Here is a 19,701-nt window from a genome sequence, read left to right on the forward strand (position 1 = left end):
AAACTAGCTTGAGTCTTCAAAGGGAGTAGAGATGTGACAATGTGAGTGCCAGCTATGCCAGAGAGAGTAGGCAGTGGATGTGTAACATATGCCAGCACAACTAGCTGGAGTTTTGTAAAGAATTTTGTCATTTGTATATCAAACTGATTTGTACAGATGGTTCTGTTAAAAATGTATTTGGAAAGTTGCTTGTGTTAAAAATTTATCAACGGTGTGTCCTGCTGGACAGAAAATAAATATACTGTACAATTATATCAGACTGCAGTGTTGCAATTGAGGAAATATATATATATTGACAGAGGATGCTGGAAGGGAAGGGGTTAAGCTTAGCTCAGCTTACCTTAAGAAAAATAGCCAGAAATTAAATGACTTGGTTTAGGTCATAAAGATTTTATCTCAGAGGCCTGAATTTACCTCACAAGACATCTACAGCAACAAGAAAGGCCACAGAAATACCTCACAAAGAGGATTACTGGCCTCAAACAGATGCCCTATGCAGACCGTCTCAAAAAAAATCCAGCTTTACTCCATCGCATATAGCCTATTTTGAGGTGATTTTTGCCTAACATACACAGCTAGGATATATATTAGAACACCGAACTTAAAAAATTTTGAGTGTTCTAATATCGAACTCTATTAATCGAAAATTTAAAACATCGGACATACAGAACAGCAAATTTTTTCTTAGGGAAAAAAATTGCTGTTCCAAAACACATACACACAACACAAGCACACCAAACAAACAGCAATCCACACACATACACCTAAACTCTTACACCTAACCCTACACTAAACTATACATACACCACTAACTATCCACTTACCTTAACCCAAACCCTAACCCCAAGGTCCATCACTATCGCACATTCACCTCACCCACTCACCTACCCCACCCTAACTCTCACGTCCACACAATCGCACACTTACCTGACCTGCGCCCTAACCCTAACTCGCCTAACCTGCCCTAACCCTTATGTCCACACAATCGCACGCTTACCTGAACCCGACCCGTATCTTTCCACCATAGCTCTGAAAATACCGAAGCAACAGAAACGGACAACCAAATTCTTTCCCTAGGAAAAAATTCAGTTTTCTGTTTCTTTGATATTTTCAGCGTTCACTGAAAATGGGTCGATATTAGAACACTCGAAATTTTGAAAGTTTGGTGTTCTAATATAGACCCCAAAGCTATGTCAAATCCAGAGCTCTTGGACATGCTCCACTTAAAGAAATCTCAATCCCTCCGAGCTAGATGCTCTAGGGACCTAAACCTTGTCACCACAATAAACAGAACATGCTGGAGGGGTAGATTCCTGTCCCAGAGACTTCCCATACTCTGGAACAAACTACCTATCTATATCAAACAAAGCTCCTCATTAGCACTCTTCAAGAAAAATGTTGATGATTGGATGAGAGATAGGAAATTCACCTCGGGGATCACTTCTGTGGCTCTGCTCGACAGGGGCACAGAAAAATAATTTTCTTGGGTGGCAAAAGCCAGGGTACCTTTTTGGCTAGGCTTATATAGGCCCTAGGGCCAATAGCCTAGTACGTACCTATGAACCTATGATAAATCTGGGCTTCCTTATGGAGGGATCACTTGCACTAACACCATTTTTGTTATTTTTCTGTGTACCTCATTTAAAGTGAAACTCTAAGAATACGTGTAGCTTCTAGTTAGGTATTTTATGGCATAAGCAGTACCTCTTATTAATAAGTGGAACTGTCATGGGTTACTTGTTTTAGAATCATCTAGTCTCAGTAACCCAAGTTCCCTCCCAAGCTTAGTATGCTACATTAGTGGATGATATTTATTTATTCATGAGTTATTTATAAAGCAAAAGACATTTTCTAGGAACAGATTGTTAACTGTTGATTTTCACATCAATGTTAGATTATAATACATGAAATTATCAGTGCTATGTGACTGTGGTTTTGCATTAAATGGGTCTGTGGGCAGCATAGCTGGCAGCTATGCTGAAGAAAATAGAAAATAGATAAAAAAGCTGAGTATTAATGAATTGTGTTGTTGGAGTACATATTGTATTCTATGTATAATAAAACTTTATATATTTTCACAAAACTTGGAATTTTGGAACATTATTCCAAGTTTTGTTAAGATGTCATGTGCTTTCTCATACTGACTCCTGGATGTCTGTATGTGGTCATCAAGAAGGTTAATGTTTCATAGGTAAAGATGAATTATCTGTTATGCACTTAGTACACACTTGTCTTTAAGTCTGGAAGTTATTCTTTGTAACATATACTTTTTTAGAGATACAAATGATTTTCCACAGTGCTATTTGTGCAGTGTGTGTGTGTGCATGTGTGTGTGTGTGTGTGTGTGTGTGTGTGTGTGTGTGTGTGTGTGTGTGTGTGTGTGTGTGTGTGCCTGCATGTGAGCATGGATGAGTGAGTGTAGATTACAAATACAAGCCAACACAGCATTTTTACAGCTCAGCTGATTGCCTCCAGACCTCATATTAAATATCATTGTTATAGTTGATACTTCAGAATTGTACCATCAGTGATCCGACTGCATGTGCTTAGTAAACTTTACATCAGTGTTGCTGGAGACCTCAGTATCACTTAGGTCAGGCACCTTCAGAGTAATGAACGATTGCTTCAGAACCCCCCCAACCTCCAATTATGTTCACAAAGCATTAATTTAACCCGGCTTAAAGTAACTATAGATTCACAGCATACATAGTTTCTTTACAACATGCTTTACATCACCCAAGCTCTATATGCTTTTCCTTGTTTAAAACTAACAGCTGCTTTAAAACTCACCTGGTTTTATTCAAGCCAACACTGCAAATGTAATAATTCAGGTTCTAAACTCTCAGACTTGATTGTGTAAAAGGATCTTGAGGTCTGTGTAAGACAAATAAGAAAGACATTTAAGTCAGTGTGTTTCTGTTCTGATTTTTGTTAGCAATACATTAAAGGAAACCACCAGTGGTGAAATGCTACATTTTATGTTACTTTGTGCATCTTAGATTAGTGCTTGACAACTTCCTAGGTTAATGTATTCCTAAAGTTAAAGAACACCATAAACATGCTTGCTGCCTACACCAAAATGCAAAATGTGCTGTTAGTAGTTATTTGCTAACTACCTAAAGGTATAGATTTGCACAAGCTGAGCTAAAATAATACAAAATGCTGCAGGCAGATGCACAGAACTAAATTATCACATGGTTATGAAAGAAGAAGGATGTCGTCTGCACAGTTTACCTCAGGGCTGAGGTGAATATTTTCATTTTTATGCACTGGTTCTGGCCCAGTGAGCTCTGAAGTTGCATCAGCATTTGGATTTGGAGCTGTGCGGGGAGCATTGGTTCTGGAGTCTTCGTTTTCAAAAACTGGATTAACTATTACAGCACCCTCAGTGCTGCAGATGTTGGGCACTTTTCTACAACACAGAATATAAATTGCACCTTTTTGTGTGTTCATCAGTGGGGACTGTCAAAGCAGCACTGAAGAAAAATGTTTTTAAAATGTATATATAAAAATCTTACTTAATATGTCCTTGTTTCACTTTGCAGACTTTAACCATTAGAATGATCACAACAAATGCAAAGAAGAGAAAGCCAAAGGTGATAACTGTGAAATATATATGGGCTACTGGTTCAGAAACAAAGTCAAGACAGTGCTTTTCCTGGTACCTTCCAGTTCTATTTACAGGGCATCTAAAAAGGTGAAAAACAACAGGGTATCATTGAATAACAGTGAACCAGAAGTGAGACTACCAGGATCACTGTGAAACAGCTCATAAGTGCAAATATTCAATGGGTGTGCTATTGCTGTCTAAAATAATACTGTGCCATACATGGTATAAGTTAACATTTATGACAATAGAAACAATAAAAAAATACATTTCTAAAATTCATTCTTTTAAGATCTGAGTTCTTTTTTGGCTTCTGATATTCTTACAGCTACCAAGTTCTGTATTTTGCATTTATCGCTTTGTTCCCCTACTTCCCAATGTCCAATGATACAAGATGTGAATATGTGAGCCATGGATTGAAAGTTGCTATTCTACAAGGTAGTTAGCATTTTTTTCCATCTACTTTTATCCTCTGCCTCATTGGCTGATAAGTAGGATGCAATAGTTACTATGCTAATTACTTTCTTGAAGTGAATGCATGCATTCTAAATGGCAGGTTTGCCTCTTGCTTAACCAAAGAAAACATAAATCACCTCTCCACTAAACAGCAGCAAATAACAGCAGCAAAATGCACACTATAGGCTAGATGAACATGAAGCACAACATCAGGGTGAAAATTCTCAAAGCAATTTATTCTGGTACCTCAGCCTTTCACCTTCAAGGAATATTTTCATTCTGTGAATCCACCCATTTTATATACATCCATCAACAAGTTAGCTTAATTAATACATCATTAAATCATTCAATCATTAAATCCACAGGCATAACATCTATTTAAAGTGATATAAACATCTTATTCACATACTTTATTTATATATCACATATTTTATATTTTATGTAACTCACTTTGCAAAGTTAAATTACTATCAATATTCATGCCCCTTGGTTGGAGTGTTTTATAATTTAGCATTATTTTACATTCAAGTTTATTTACCTCATTTTTAAAATTCCCTCCATTGGCCATAAATGGACATGCCAGCACACTAAAAAAAAAATCCTTACTACACCCCCCATGTGTAGACAAAAAGTGTTCTGCAACTGGATTTAGACTATTCCCTTTCCTAATGTCCCCCAAATGTTCTAAAATTCTAGCTTTTACTTTTCTGTTTGTCTGCCCTGTATACCATTTTACCTTTGTGCAACAACAACCTATAATATATACAACACCCTGTGAATTGCAGCGAAATGTCTCTCTAGCAGTATATTGTCTGCCATTAATATACCATCCATCCAAGTTTCTAACTTTGTTACACAAAATACAATTCCCACAAGGATGCATGCCATTCTTGTCTGTCTTAGTTTTTATCTTCCAACCACTCCCATCTAAAATCTCCTTTAAATTTCCATATCTACCATAGGAAAAAGTTACATGGTCAGGAAAAAGATGTCCAACATTCACATCCTCCCTCACCATGTACCAATATTTCCTAACAACTTTCTCAACAACATGGAAAAAAGGGAGAATTTTGTCAAAAAAAAAATAATTTTTCTTTTTCTTTTCTCTGTTCAGTTTCAACCATCCTATGATCATCCCCCTTCCCTCTACTCCCCAATTTGTTTTTAAACTTTTGTTTCACATTCTTTTGAGTCCCTAAAAAAATATCTTTAGCATCTTGTAATAAAGTTTCTGAGTAGTCCCTTTGTTCCAGCCTTCTAAAAGCTTCTATTACAAATGTTTCTTTAACCCCCCCCTTCTGATGTATTATAATACACACTTCAACTCCCCTAAGGGTAATGCCTTAATCGAATGTGGAGGGTGTATGCTTGTTGCGTGTAAAAAAATGATTCACCACTGTTGATTTTCTATGTGGCCTAAATTGTATGGAATTTCCATTCCTCACATATAATTCAACATCCAAGTAAACAATGCTAGTGCTGCTGACCTGATATGAAAATTTCAAGCCATGTTCTGTCTGACTCAAATCCCTCATGAATTCAGAAAATTCCTCTTGCTTTCCTTTGCATATAAAAATCAAATCATTGATGAATCTTCCAAAATACACCACATTTTACTTAAAAAATAGGTTAGTATATATATATATATATATATATATATATATATATATATATATATATATATATATATATATATATATATATATATATATATATATATATATATGTATTGGTTTTCAAAGTCTCCGATATAAACCACAGCATATGAGGGGGCAAAAGGCACCCCCATTTCTGTCCCTCTCTTTTGATGAAAAAATTGCTTCTCCCATCTAAAATAAGTATGAGTTAGGCAAAATTCCAACAAGTGTAATAGAAAGGAAGAACGCAGACCTACCCCCATCATCCTTTCCATAGCTTCCAGGCCCCTCTTAGTTTCAATATTAGTATTTAATAAGTTAACATCTACTGTTGCCCAGAAGTAGTCTTCTTGCCATTTAATCTTTTCCAAATTTTTACAAAGTTTTGCTGTGTTTTTAATATGAGATTGAACTTTTCTTAAATATTTTTTGAAATGGAAATCCAAAAATGTTCCTACATTTTCCAAGAATGATCCAATCATCGATACAATGGGTCTACCTGGGGGAGGGGGTTGCATTTTTATGTATTTTGGGTAGAGCATAAAATTTACCATCTTTTGGTTCCTTTACAAATAATCTCTGGCTGTCCCTATTATTCAAAAATCCCAATCTTTCTCCTCTTTCCAAAATTTCTAGCAATTCTCCATTAAACCTAACTAATAGGTTTATACTTAACTCAACAGAGTCATTTCTACTGTAATTAAATTTTTCACCATTTTATCATAGTCTGGTCTAGTCATGACTACCCAGTTTCCCTGTTTGTCAGCTTGTTTGAATACAACCTCATCTATCTTAGTACATATATCTTGTAACTCATCCCATTCTTTTTTCGTCAAGTTATAACTTTTTCTACCTTTCAAAAATGTATTAAGTTCACATTCAACCTGGCTACACACCACATTTTCATACAATCTGATATTTAGACAATTTTGGAGACATAAAATTACTTTGATTACCAGAAAAATATGGTACATCCAAATGCCCATAACTTCTGTCATAAGCACCAATTCCTAATACATTTATAGTATTTTCCAGCATTTCAGAAGATTCATCCATTTCAAAAAAAGTTTCAGTGTCATAAACACTCAAATTTAACAGTTCATGCTCATTTTCATCATTTTCATTAAAGTTAATACTTTCTTTTTCATTTATCTTAGTATTTAAAAAATACCTTTAAATTTAATTTTCGACAAAAGCATTTGAAATCAAGAATAATTTCTGCCAAGCATGGGAATCTTGTAGGAACAAACTTTGGACCTAGCTGAAACACATTTTAAGTTCCATAGATAGTTCAAAGTTAGATAGATTTATAATTCTAATATCCCTGCTTTGATTTTCATTAGGTACAAAGTCATGAGCAGCAGCCATGTTACACACATTTAAACAAACTGGCATCATTCACATTTCCTTCACCAACATTTTCCTTAACTATAGTTTGAAACATTGTCCATATTATACGTTTACATCATTAACATCACTCCTATTTGCATTTGCTTTACCAGCATTTGCAAAGATAAATTTCAAGTCTGTAACATTACAATTCAGATCTATGACATTAAAATTCAAAGAGTCTCTGACTCTACTAGTTTCCTTGTTATTACTACTTGCAGTTGTATAGTCATAATCTTTAACTGCTATCAACAGAACACAATCAGACATAGCATATAAGATCTTCCCTTCCTGCCCAATGTTATTTTTATTACGATATTTAAAATGGTTTCATCTTTTTAGGCAGGTTTTTCAGAATCTCCAAACCTTCAGAACATAGGGAGACATATGTGTTGCCACTATTACTATTTGCAACAGCACTTAAATCAGACTGATCAAAGACACATTTGCTAAACTCAGTTATTAGTCACATTTTCTCTAACTTTTTTGTTGTTTTGTATTATTGTTCTTTCTGTTTCACTTCCCTTTCCAATAAAAACTTCTTGTTTGCCTTTGTTTGGGTGATTGCTCTTCTCCCATTTGGTTTTTGGAGGTATTACCCATCTCTTCAGATGAAATATCTTCAAAGGACACACTTTTTTTGCTGCCCATACTCATCTCAACCAACGAAATAGAAGAGTCGTGTCTCCCCCTTTTGGAGGAAGTTCCACCCTGTTTTCTAGCTGTAACCAATCGTTTATTTGCTCTTACAAAATACACTTTTATTTTGGAAATGACCCATGTCCCGGTTAAGTTTTTTCTTTTTCCTCATTAATGCATTATTTTCCCCTTCCAAAATCCGTGTTTTCATTGGTATCATTTTACTTTTGCATCTCCTATGAAATTTCACTGAGAAGAGATTCCTGAAGTGTATTAATCTGTTCACTCAGCCTATTCAACACTCTAAGGTTGGATTTAACTAAAATTTGTAACCAAGTCAGTGTACAGTTAAGTGAAGCTTCCCTCCATTCCAATAGTAAGTCATTCTCCTCCCCTGAGAACTCCCCTGCTGGCAAATGAATAACACGTAATCCCCTAGCAGTAATTCCCAAGGAGTTATATTTTTCCAATAGTTTAGTATCAAAAAATACAGTCACCTCTTTGGAAAGCAGTCTCTCCAGTCAGAGAAAATGTTCAGTACAATTATCATTAGGATTTGAGCCCCAAACATCATCCTTGACCATTCTTTGCTCTCTTTCACAGAAAAAGTCAGAAAATTAAGCACCTCCATCAGCTCCAATGGCCCCCGTTCCTTCAAACACACACATGGATGCTTTGTTAGTTGTGGAATCTAGCTCCATAACCAAAGAAAACATAAATCACCTCTCCTCCAAACAGCAGCAAATAACAGCAGCAAAATACACAATGTAGGCTAGATGAACACGAAGGACAACACCAGGGTGAAAAATTTTCAGTGTAATTTATTCTGGTATCTCGGCCTTTTGCCTTCAAGGATTATTTTCATTCTGTGAATCCACCCATTTTATACACATCCATCAACAATTTAACTTAATTAACAAATCATTAAATCATTAAATCAAAATGATCCCTCCCGTCTTCAGGATGGGTGGGCTGCTATCAGCCTCTCACACCCATCCTTTCCTGACCCGCTCCTTCAGAAACTGGGTAATTGATAGAATCAAGGATGTTTGGGCCATAGTCCAGATGTATGTACAGGTTTGAAAGGAAACCAGAACTATTTCTTCAGTTATATTTATTTATTTTACATTTGTTGACTGGGATAGTCCAACCGGTTATATGTCCATTTTCAGCGAAGGCCCAGGGAGAAAAGCTCCACATACCAAAAAAGAGACAGTACATACATCACTGAGTGATAAACTCAGGCAGACATGTTTAGAAAAAGTATAGGCAAAGAATACAGGCAGATATCAATATACACAATGTGCAGACTTACATCTGATTGGCAGAGACGTATCAGAAAATGTGAAAATAGAATACAATCAGATCTCATAATTCACAATGCTTAGACATTCAAATACTATGAGGCATAGATACTTGGCTAAGCAGCAGGTTGGGTAGCAAGACATGTATTAGCGAAGTTGTTCATCAGGTTTAGAACAAGAGCACAGCCAATGAGATGTGAGGTATTTTTTGAGTTCTCTTTTAAATAGGGGTAGTGAGGTTTCCTTGGTAACAGTAGCAGGGAGTAGATTCCAGATTTTACCAGTTGAGTTGGCAAATATAGCATCGTCTGCAGCGTTGTTGGATTTCTGGGTCTGTATCATTAGTTTATCAGCTGAGCGTAATGGCCTGGGGACACTATGGGGGGTGAGAATATTTTTGAGGGCAGGGGTGTTATCAGGTTGATGGAGTATTTTATGCACTACTATAAGCTGGTTGAACTGTAGACGGGTAGGATACTTTAGCCATCCCAGTGCTTTGAGGTTCTAGCAATGTTGGGTCCTAAAGGTCATGCCTGTACTGAATCTGGCTATATGATCGTAACATCCTGATAATTTGTTGAGATCTTTTTTGGATACATTGGCGAGTACAGGGGAGGCATACATAAGGGTGAAGAGGAGGTGTGATCTTGCAATAGCTACTCTAGCTAGTGGGGGGGTGAGGAAAGGTTTGGCTCTGTACAGGGCGTCACGTTTTTTGTTGACGGGCTTAATAGTGTGATTGACATGTTTATCAAATTTAAGGTTGTTGTCTATTATTAAGCCTAGAAGCTTTGTATGGTCATCAGGGGAGATAATGGTGTCATTGCTAGATTTGATGTTGAAGGAATGAGGAGGAATTCTACGGTTAGGGGGGAAAAGTAGTAGCTTAGTTTTGTTAGGATTTAGAAGCAGGTGGTTATTAGCTAGCCATGTTTCTACCATGCTGAAAGTGGTCTGGGTGAGGGTTAGAAGTTGTGTAGGAGAGGAGGTAGAGCATATTAGCGTTGAGTCATCTGCATATTGGATGCAGGTGGCTCCTGGGATGGTGGTGTGCAGATCATTGATAAAGATAGAGAAAAGAAGGGGACCTAGTATGGACCCTTGTGGGACACCTAGGGTTAGAGGAAGTTGGGATGACAGCTTGCTCTGCCATAAGACAGCCTGCTGTCTACAGTTTAGGTAGGAGTGAAACCATTGTATTGCATGTTGGTCTAAACCGACGGTTTGTAGGGTATTGAGCAGAAGCTGATGGTTTACCATATCGAAAGCTTTTGAGAGATCTAGGAAGAGTGCTGCAGATAATCTGTTGTTGTTACGATGAAGATTGATGACATTAGAGAAAGATAGAAGAGCCATGGTGGTACTGTGGAATGACCTAAAGCCGTGCTGAGAGTCGGCGAGCTTTCCATTTTGAATAAGAAAGTGCATGAATTGTTTGTGTGTGCATCTTTCCATGATTTTAGCTAGTGGTGAAAGAATGGCTGTAGGTCTAAAGTTAGATAATTCTGTGGAACTTCCTCCTTTATGGAGAGGTATAATAAGTAATATTTTCCATATTGCTGGGATGGATCCTTCTGAAATGGATCTGTTGATCAGAATAGAAATGGGAAGGGCTATGGCATCAGCTGCTTTTTAAAGATATTCAGCTGAGAGGTGGTTGGCAGCTAGTATAGTAGGTTTTAGCTTTTTGAGTAAGGTCTGGATCAGGTTGGTAGGTACGGTTTGAAAGGTAAAGGTGGGTTGGGTGCTGGGTGGATCAGGGCTCGATGTGCCAGAGCTGGTGTTTGTGTCTGATAGAGTGAGATGGGTAGCTAGAGACTGGATAGTTTCAGTAAAGAAGGAGTTGAAGCTGTTTGCAATTTCAACAGGGGATTTATCAAGGGCAGCTGATGGGGTAGGAGTGGCGCAACGGTCTGGGTAGAGAAGATTGTTAATACCAGCCCAGAACATTTGAGGTTTTAGCTGATACTTTTGCTGTAGGAGGGTGTAGTGATTTTTTTTGTCTAGAAGGACAGATTTTTTGGTCTGGTTCCTTAGCTGCCAGTATCTTACTTGGTCCATAGGGGCTTTGGTAACATGCCACCTGGCCCAGGTGTTGTTTCTTTAGATAGCCACGGTGCAACTGTGGCTTTCAAATGGATGGTACGGGTAGGAGCATGGTAGTTAAGGATAGCCAGAAATTTGGTACTGAAGTACTCAACTGCTTCTTGTATGGGAGTCATTTCAAGACATTCCAATTACATGCTTTGAGTTCTTTTTGGAAGTTGTCAAGGTTAAAGTTCCTGACGTTTCTTAAAGTTTTGTAGGTGGGCTGGTTGGGAATGTCGGCTTTGAGCCTAATAATATAGATAAGGCAGTGAACACTTAGATCATCAGGTAATGTACCTGTCTTGTACTTTTAGGGGTGGCTGTTAATAAGTATCCAATCAAGGATACTACATTTGACACTGTTTTTGCTAAATCTGGTGAGGGTGGCAATGATCTGAGTAAACCCGTGGAGGTTTAAATGGGTGGAGGGAGTTTCAGAGGAACAGGTGTTCCAATCAATGTTAAAGTCCCCCAAGACAATGGCTTCCTGGGGATAGTTAGAAGCTAGCCAATGTAAGATATTTTCTAGAGTATTATCATTCTTGCTGGGTGGAATATAAATGCAGACAATGTATCTGCATTTATTTTTGTTTATTATTAGTTTGGTGATGAGAATTTCTGCATTGTCAAACTGGGGTGGCTTTTGGGTGTCACTTGTAATTGTTAGGGTAGACTTGTATAGTACAGATACCCCGCCACCTTTCCTGGAGATCCGGTCCAGTCTAAGGATGTTGTACTGTGGGGGGGGGGGGTATTTCATTATCTTTGGTTATTGGTTTTAGCCAGGTTTCTGTGAGGCAGAGGATATCAGAGGAGTGAACAGCTAAGAGTCCATGTAGGCTATGGATCTTGTTGTTTAGGCTTTTGATGTTGAGATGACAGACCAGAAATGAGTTTGGAAGTCTATCAATCTGGGTAGTACACTTTGGGTTGTTAGATGGTGTGCTTGGGTCTACTGTTGTGGATGGGCCAGGGTTGGGGTGGATGTCTCCATCCTTCATAAGATTAATTTTTAAGTTGCTTATTAGTCTTAAAAATTTGTTTATGATTTTTTCATAGCTTTTGTTTTTTAATCTAATGTAGCGGTATTTAGTTGGGTGATGGCAATGGGGGGTGAGGAATTAGGAGAGGGGGTGGTTATGTGGTGGATAAACTTATTAAATGCTGGGGTGGTGTCTGTTTGAGAGTTTGGGTATTGGATTTCAAGATGCTGTACATATTCATAGGAGCTTAGGTGATAAGGAATGAATGGCAGGGTTACTAAGGGTAGCAGCATTAGTGTTTTAGCTGTAGTCATAGTATATTACTAGGGTAGGTTCTGTATTGAGTGTATGTGGTGGATAAAAGATCAGAGAGAATAGAATAGCTATGGGTGGGTTAATATGGATAGTGGGGTGGATGGAGGGTGTATTATTGTGCTGGGAATTTGCTGGGTTCTAGGAGCACATGTAGTTGGTTAGCTAATTAAGGGGGCATGCCAGTGGTACTATAAACGTAGTACTACTGGGGGTGGGTGGGTTATGGGTGCAGAGTGGAGTGCGGAGCAAGCAAAGTGAGCAGAGCGGGGCTAAACCAGTAAAGCAGATGCCTAGAGGCAGCATGTGCAGGTATGAGTTACAAGCACACTTTTTTGTTTCTTTTTATATGCCCAATACTCTGTTCCTAGACCCTACTGTTAAAAACTACACAGTTCCCTGTCTGCTTCTCAATTTACAATGCAGAGAGCCCATTTTCCAATTCCCTTTTGTAGCATGCTTGTTTCACTTAGTTTTTGAGAAATGCACTGTGTGGGGGTGCAGAGCACACTACTCTCCTCTGTTGAACAGTAGAAAGCATATTGTTTTTATCTTAATTGGGGAAGAAAGAAGGCTACAGGAAAATCTAACTCTTCCAACTTAATGCTTATCAGCATAAACAGAATTACAAGCAGGAGTTATGGGGACATTCACCAGTGCATTTTTTGGACCCAGTTCATTAGGTTTACAGGTGGCAAGGTATTTAAGTATTTATATCACAAAACCAAAGAATAATGCTGAACAATGCACTGAGCACATCCATAATAGCATCACCCATTCAACCTCTAAGGATTTAGCTAATATATTAGCAGAAAGTTTAGTGCTAATTGTACCCCTTCTCTCCACATTGTTGCCCCCGCAATCCCTGAGAATTTCGTTTTCCCTGTTGTGATCACTATGGAATAAGTATTAGAATCCATGTCACAGACATGGGACCAAACATATACCGGACTGCATTTTCATCAGTGCAAAATATATTCACTATCTGAGTCTTTACTTAAAATGTTAAAATTCAGTCTATTCACAGGGTCTGTCCCCAGTGATGGGAGAACAGCCACTGTGACCCATCTACACAAAGATGGCCCATCTACAGACCCATGTAATTATAGGCTCATCACCCTCACCACCCTTATATGCAAAGCCATTGAATGTCTCATAGCAATACTTATTTATGCAGACATAGGTGACTTAACTGATCTAGATCCCACTAAGTTTGTTGGTCAGACCCATCTCCTGAATCTAATAACATCTTTGAAGGGATGAGACTGAGAAAATGGTTAATATTTTTACAAGGCAGATATAAAGTACAGGGTTTGATTCTGTCCTCTGGATATTGGCTATGTTTGTATTAGTCTGTAGACTGACTGCCTAGTATTTACCTAAGAACCCATGAAAAGGTTATAATGGCTATGAACTGTGGTCACTCTGTGCATGCTACTTAACTTGACCTGACCAAGGCTCTCAACATTATCCACCATTCTGGTATTTTTGAAAAATTTGACAAATTGACTGCAAACCACTGGATTGTAAAATGGCTATTTAACAGATCTCAAGCAGTGAAAATTGCTGTCACCATCTATGAGCATAACTTGTAATTAGTGGGTACCACAGGGATCAGTGCTAGGCCATCTTCTGTCAGGTAGTTATTTTGCTGGCTCCCAAGCTAATATCTCTGAAGTGCAGTTGACCAGTTTTGCTGATGATGTTGTTGGGCACTGTTATCCGTTCATCCACTGATACTGAACTGCTCCTAAAAGGGCTAGAATAGGCACATGCCTAATCTACCTAAAATGGTCTCAAGATAAATGCACAAAAGTGCAGCATAGTAGCATTCAGTAAAAATAAAACAGAAAAATGCACCGCCAGGCACTAAGGGACAGACAAAGCAAAATTGTAGTAGAAACAAAGTCACTCCAGTGGAAATATAAAAACAAATTAATAAAATAGAGTTAAAACATCTTGTGGTAGTAAAAAAGCAACAAAATAGTCCTAGTTTGTTGCTTATTTACTAATATGAGATGTTTTAACTCTGCTTTATTAAAGAATTTGTTTTTTATATTTCCACCGGATTGACTTTGTTTCTACTAGCATTCAGAAAAAAAAGCTGTTATCACCTTGTATGTTATAAGTGGTATTCCTCTTCAAACAGATGCAATCATAAGAGACTTGGATACTTATGTTGACAGCTGTCTCTCATTCAATCATCATGTTACCACCATAGTAAGAAAATCTTTCTATCGCTCCCATTTAATTTTCTAAGGAACATCTTCAAGCTCCAAAGACATCATCTGGCCACACGGCATACTAATGAATATAATGACCCCTTTAGTATATACAAATATAAGAATATCACTCAGCTGGAAAGGCACTAAAAATTAAAAAAAGAAAATAAAAGGCCTTAAATCCTTCAACTATCCTGATAGATACATACAACTGCTTATACTTAGTTGCCGACTGGATGCTCCAAGGTGACTTGTGTCTCAGTTTCAAGCCATGAAAGACTGATTCTTAGCTGACTTACTAATTTGTTCACAAAACCAATGGCTATAAAAAAACTAAGGACCTAAATTTACATTGAAATAAACACTTGCTAAAGGTGCAGGCTCCTAATTCAATGTATTCCCAGCCTATGGAATAAGTTACCACTACAGGTGAAGCAAAGTACCATTTTGTCCGCTTTTCAGACTAATCATGATGATTAAATGAGTACAGATACATTTAGAATAGGGTTACCATGTGTAAACCTGCTTGATTTGGGAGGTGGGCAGTATTAAGTACTTGTAATGGGTGGCAAGAACATTAAAGTAATCTATTTAAAGGTGTATATAGTTAAGGCTCATATGGTCCCTCTTATCACTTTTATAATATTGCTCCTATGTTCCTTTGCTATAGAATGGGAGGTGGATAACTGGAATTTGTTACTTTCCAGCTAACACTACTCTTGCTTGCTCTATCTCAGACAAATCTAATTTTCTCTCCTTATAGTTAGACATAACTGTGGCCTCTGTTTTAAGTTACCTGTAGCACTCTCTTTATTACTTTCTTCCTCCATTTCAGTTTAACCTCCTGCTTTAACAGTTACTGTTTCCATGGCCTGTAGTAAGGTATAAAAATTACTGCCTCACTTCCTACGGTCTCTTACCTTACAGATTCAGCAATTCCACACCTGGTTTCAAGATCAGAATAAGCAAACCCCCCCCAAAATCTGGAGCACTCTTAATTCTTTATTAAACCCAGGCTCCTGTAATAATCCTTGCCTAGGCCCCAGACCTAAATAAAACACCCACCAAAATTACTTTGCTCTTCAGCTCCTACTTTATCGATACTCTAGCCAATTTAACCACTACCTTTCCTCTAATCAGCTTGTTCACCTCTGACCAATCTACATCAAATACCTGTATACCCTCAATTCCCAACTTTTCTTTGTCACCTATACCTACCTCCACTATTAAAAAATTGCTTCTAAAACTCAAACCATGCACCGATGCCCCTGACAACATACCCCTGAATTCCTACAAATTTTAACCAACTCTGTTGCTTACCCTGTCAGCATACTTCTCAACATATCTATTCAGGAGTCCTATATGCCAACTATCTGGGAAAAAAAGTTTATATTCTTCCTCTACACATGGGTGGCCCCAATATAGATACTACCAACTTCTGACCTATTGCATACTCTCATCAATCTTTAAGATTCTGGAAAGATGTATTCATGCTCAACTTCTTCATCATCTGATTCACAGCCACATCCTTTCTCCCACCCAGCATGGATTTAGGCCAGGACATAGTACTACTACTGCCCTCATATCCTTCTTGGACACAGTCAACAGGGCCCGTGATGCTGGAAAAATCATCTCATATTTCTTTCTGGCTCTCTCTAAAGCATTTGATACAATATCTCACTCTCTCCTTCTTACTAAACTCACTAACATAGGTATTTCACCTCACACCCTAGACTGGTTCTCTAACTTCCTCACAGACAGGCAACAATCAACCAAATGGCAAAATTCTTTCTTCCCTTTCCTGAACACAACCACAGGTGTTTCTCAAGGCTTTGTTTTAGGGCCTATTCTGTTTAGCATATTTATCAATAACTTCCACACCACCCTCACTCAAGGCTAAGTCATCCATATGCAGATGACTCCACCATCATCTGTGCTGCAAACTCTTCTTCTGAACTACACCAACTCACCCAAAGTGCCCTGACCTCAATCGAAATTTGGATGTCTAATAATCATCTTGGCTTGAACCCCAATTAAACAAAATTGGTATTCTTTGTTCCCCCCAAAAAAGCATACCTCTACAAAAAGAGGACTTCACCATTCAAGCTCTAAATGTTACTGTCATCGACATTGTACCTAGTACCAAACTCCTAGGCATCATCATAGGCAAAAACCTCACATTTGAACTGCATATTCATTCCAATATCAAAAAAACACATAAAAAACTTGGCTCCCTCTATGACACAAACATCTTCTCAACCCAGCAGCAAAACTATTCCCTTGCCTCTTCCTTTCTATTACCTATGCTTTTATATGGTGCCCCTCTCCTCACCAACATTCAGTCCTCTCTAAAATCCAAACTTGACTTGTGTTATAATAAAATTGCTAAGTTTGTAACTAATGCAACTTATTCATCTCACCACTGCTCGTCATTACAAAAACTAAATTGGCTAGAACTTCCTAACTATCTTACTTATATCCAACAAACCAAAGCTCACAAACTCATATTTAAGCCATCAAACTGCCCTGCTCTCTCTTCTGTACTTACTCTATGTCATCCAAACAGACCTCTCCGATCCAACAACCAACTGCTTCTGAATGTAGACATACCTAATCTTTCAGCCGGTCAGATGCCTTACTCCTTTATCGTCACAAAGATGTGGAACGCCCTTCCCCCAACACTTAGGTCAACTTGTTCAACAATTCTCTTCAAGAGATCCCTGAAACAACACCTTTCCTCTTTATAGCAGTGCACACGTGCTAGCACCACATCTCATACAACCTAACTTCACATACTGCCATCCTCCCTCTTTACTCCTCTACGTTTTACCTTTCATATCCTTCTGCTTTAAATCCCCTCTCATACTAACCCTTAAAGACTGTTTCACCAGTTAAATAGTCCTAGTGTTTATCTGAGTCTAGACAATCACAGGCACTCATTTAGTCTCTCTCACTTTTATATCACTACATAAATTTGCCACAATGTCTTAACTTCCTACAGACTTTAACTGATTTCTGTAACTGTACTCATTAGCCTATCTCACTTTTATATCACTACCTAAATTTCCTATAATGTTTAATTGCCTAGAGACTTTAGCTGATTTATATAACTGCATGAAGTCTTTCACACACACACAATATAAGTTGCTAATTGTAAGTACTAAATGTCTTCATTTGTATATTCTATATCGTATGTGTACTGTCTTAGATGTGGAGTGTTTCTCTGCTAATTGTATGTACTAAATGTCTTAATTTATGTATTCTATATAGTATATGTACTGTCTTAGATGTGGAGTGCTTCTCTGCTAATTGTATGTACTAAATGTCTTCATTTATGTATTCTATATTGTATGTGTACTGTCTTAGATGTGGAGTGTTTCTCTGCTAATTGAATGTACTAAATGTCTTCATTTATGTATTCTATATTGTATGTGTACTGTCATAGATGTGGAGTGTTTCTCTGCTAATTGAATGTACTAAATGTCTTCATTTATATATTATATATAGTATGTGTACTGTCTTAGATGTGGAGTGTTTCTCTGCTAATCGTATGTACTAAATGTCTTCATTTATATATTATATATAGTATGTGTACTGTCTTAGATGTGGAGTGTTTCTCTGCTAATTGAATGTACTAAATGTCTTCATTTATATATTATATATAGTATGTGTACTGTCTTAGATGTGGAGTGTTTCTCTGCTAATTGAATGTACTAAATGTCTTCATTTATATATTATATATAGTATGTGTACTGTCATAGATGTGGAGCTTTTCTCTGCTAATTGTATGTATTAAATGTCTTCATTTATATATTCTATATAGTATGCGTACTGTCTTAGATGTGGAGCATTCCTCCCTGGGCCACCAATGAAAATGGGCAATTTTGGCCAGGTGGATCATCCCGATAAACAAATGCAAATAAATAAATAACTAAATAAATTTGATTCCTGAATAGGCAGTACGGTTAAAAGGCAGAAGAAGAATTCAGAAATGTATGTGATTAATATAAAGCAATGCTTATAAGGGTGTGAAAAAGGGTATAAGCTGTTTTAACTGCAATCTGCAACTTCTGACACCTCTAATGTCAACAGAGCCATAGGAAGGATGGCACAAAAGAGGCAATTGTCCCATCTGCCAGCTTGAAGTGGGTACAAAAATCAGAAAGTTGTATTTTTATTAATTTTATATTTCATCAGATTAAAATATATGAGCCACAGCCCTTATTTGGTGCTTGTTATGCTTTACATAAGATATAGGCCTCGGGCACTACCCAAAAACATAGGGCAACCTCCTGATTAGGGTGCTGGGTGCATTGTGTGGGCAGTGTAAGCCATTACTGCATCTTTGCATCTTTCTAGTTGGTATTGGATTGAGATATGAACTACCTGCTAGTAACTAGGACAAAGAGCCTTGCTGTGAATTACTTCAGTGTTTTAAGTCTTTGACTGAGTGTTTGTCTTTTTATTTTAGCTTATTTTATGCTGAGGACAGGGAAAAAGAGAAGTTTGGAGTCCAACCAGTCAACTGGACACTTCTTTTTTGATAACAAGCTACACTAGTAAAGACAGGTGCCTGCAGCAGGTGCCATAGTTATTAAACTGTTTCTTGTTTCATATAATGACTTTTAATGTTGTCTCATTTTTCTCTTCATTCTATGAATCCATTGCAAGTTGTGGTTTTCCTCACAAACCATTAAACTCTGCCCTCTAGTCAATAAATAATGACACTGTTTCAGTTGCAGACTTCACAGTCTTTCATAGTCTTCAGAAAATTCATGCTGATAATGCAAAACCTGTTATTCTATCAACTTTTGAAGTATATAAGAAGAGCAGTATTTAAAATCTGTCTCTGATTTTGAGCCTTGTCTGTCCTTGTTTTTATATTTTAGCAGGTGCCAGGTAGCAAAGCTCAGCCAGTTCCAATTGTTCCTGATTTTGCATAATGTTCCTCCTGATATTGTTTCAAATTTTTGGTCTGTTTACAATTTAAATTATAGATTTCTTGCAAATCAGCAGTAATGACTATACACTCCAGCCTCTAAATTATGACAGTAATTTGTGTTT

General features: G+C 37.5%; 1 protein-coding gene across 1 annotated transcript in view; it reads right to left on the reverse strand.

Annotated features, from left to right (window-relative positions):
• The window catches only part of IMPG1 (interphotoreceptor matrix proteoglycan 1), a 1,456,118-nt gene that overhangs the window by 31,844 nt on the left and 1,404,573 nt on the right, over positions 1–19,701 (reverse strand). The window contains exon 16 of the mRNA XM_044086796.1: positions 2,791–2,874. Within this exon, the coding sequence (XP_043942731.1) occupies positions 2,835–2,874 (40 nt within the window). The 3' untranslated portion in view covers positions 2,791–2,834. The remainder of the gene's footprint in view (positions 1–2,790; positions 2,875–19,701) is intronic.

The sequence above is a fragment of the Protopterus annectens genome, chromosome 1.part1 (assembly GCF_019279795.1).
Source record: "Protopterus annectens isolate FY-2018-M chromosome 1.part1, PAN1.0, whole genome shotgun sequence".
NCBI classification, from domain to species: domain Eukaryota; kingdom Metazoa; phylum Chordata; order Ceratodontiformes; family Protopteridae; genus Protopterus; species Protopterus annectens.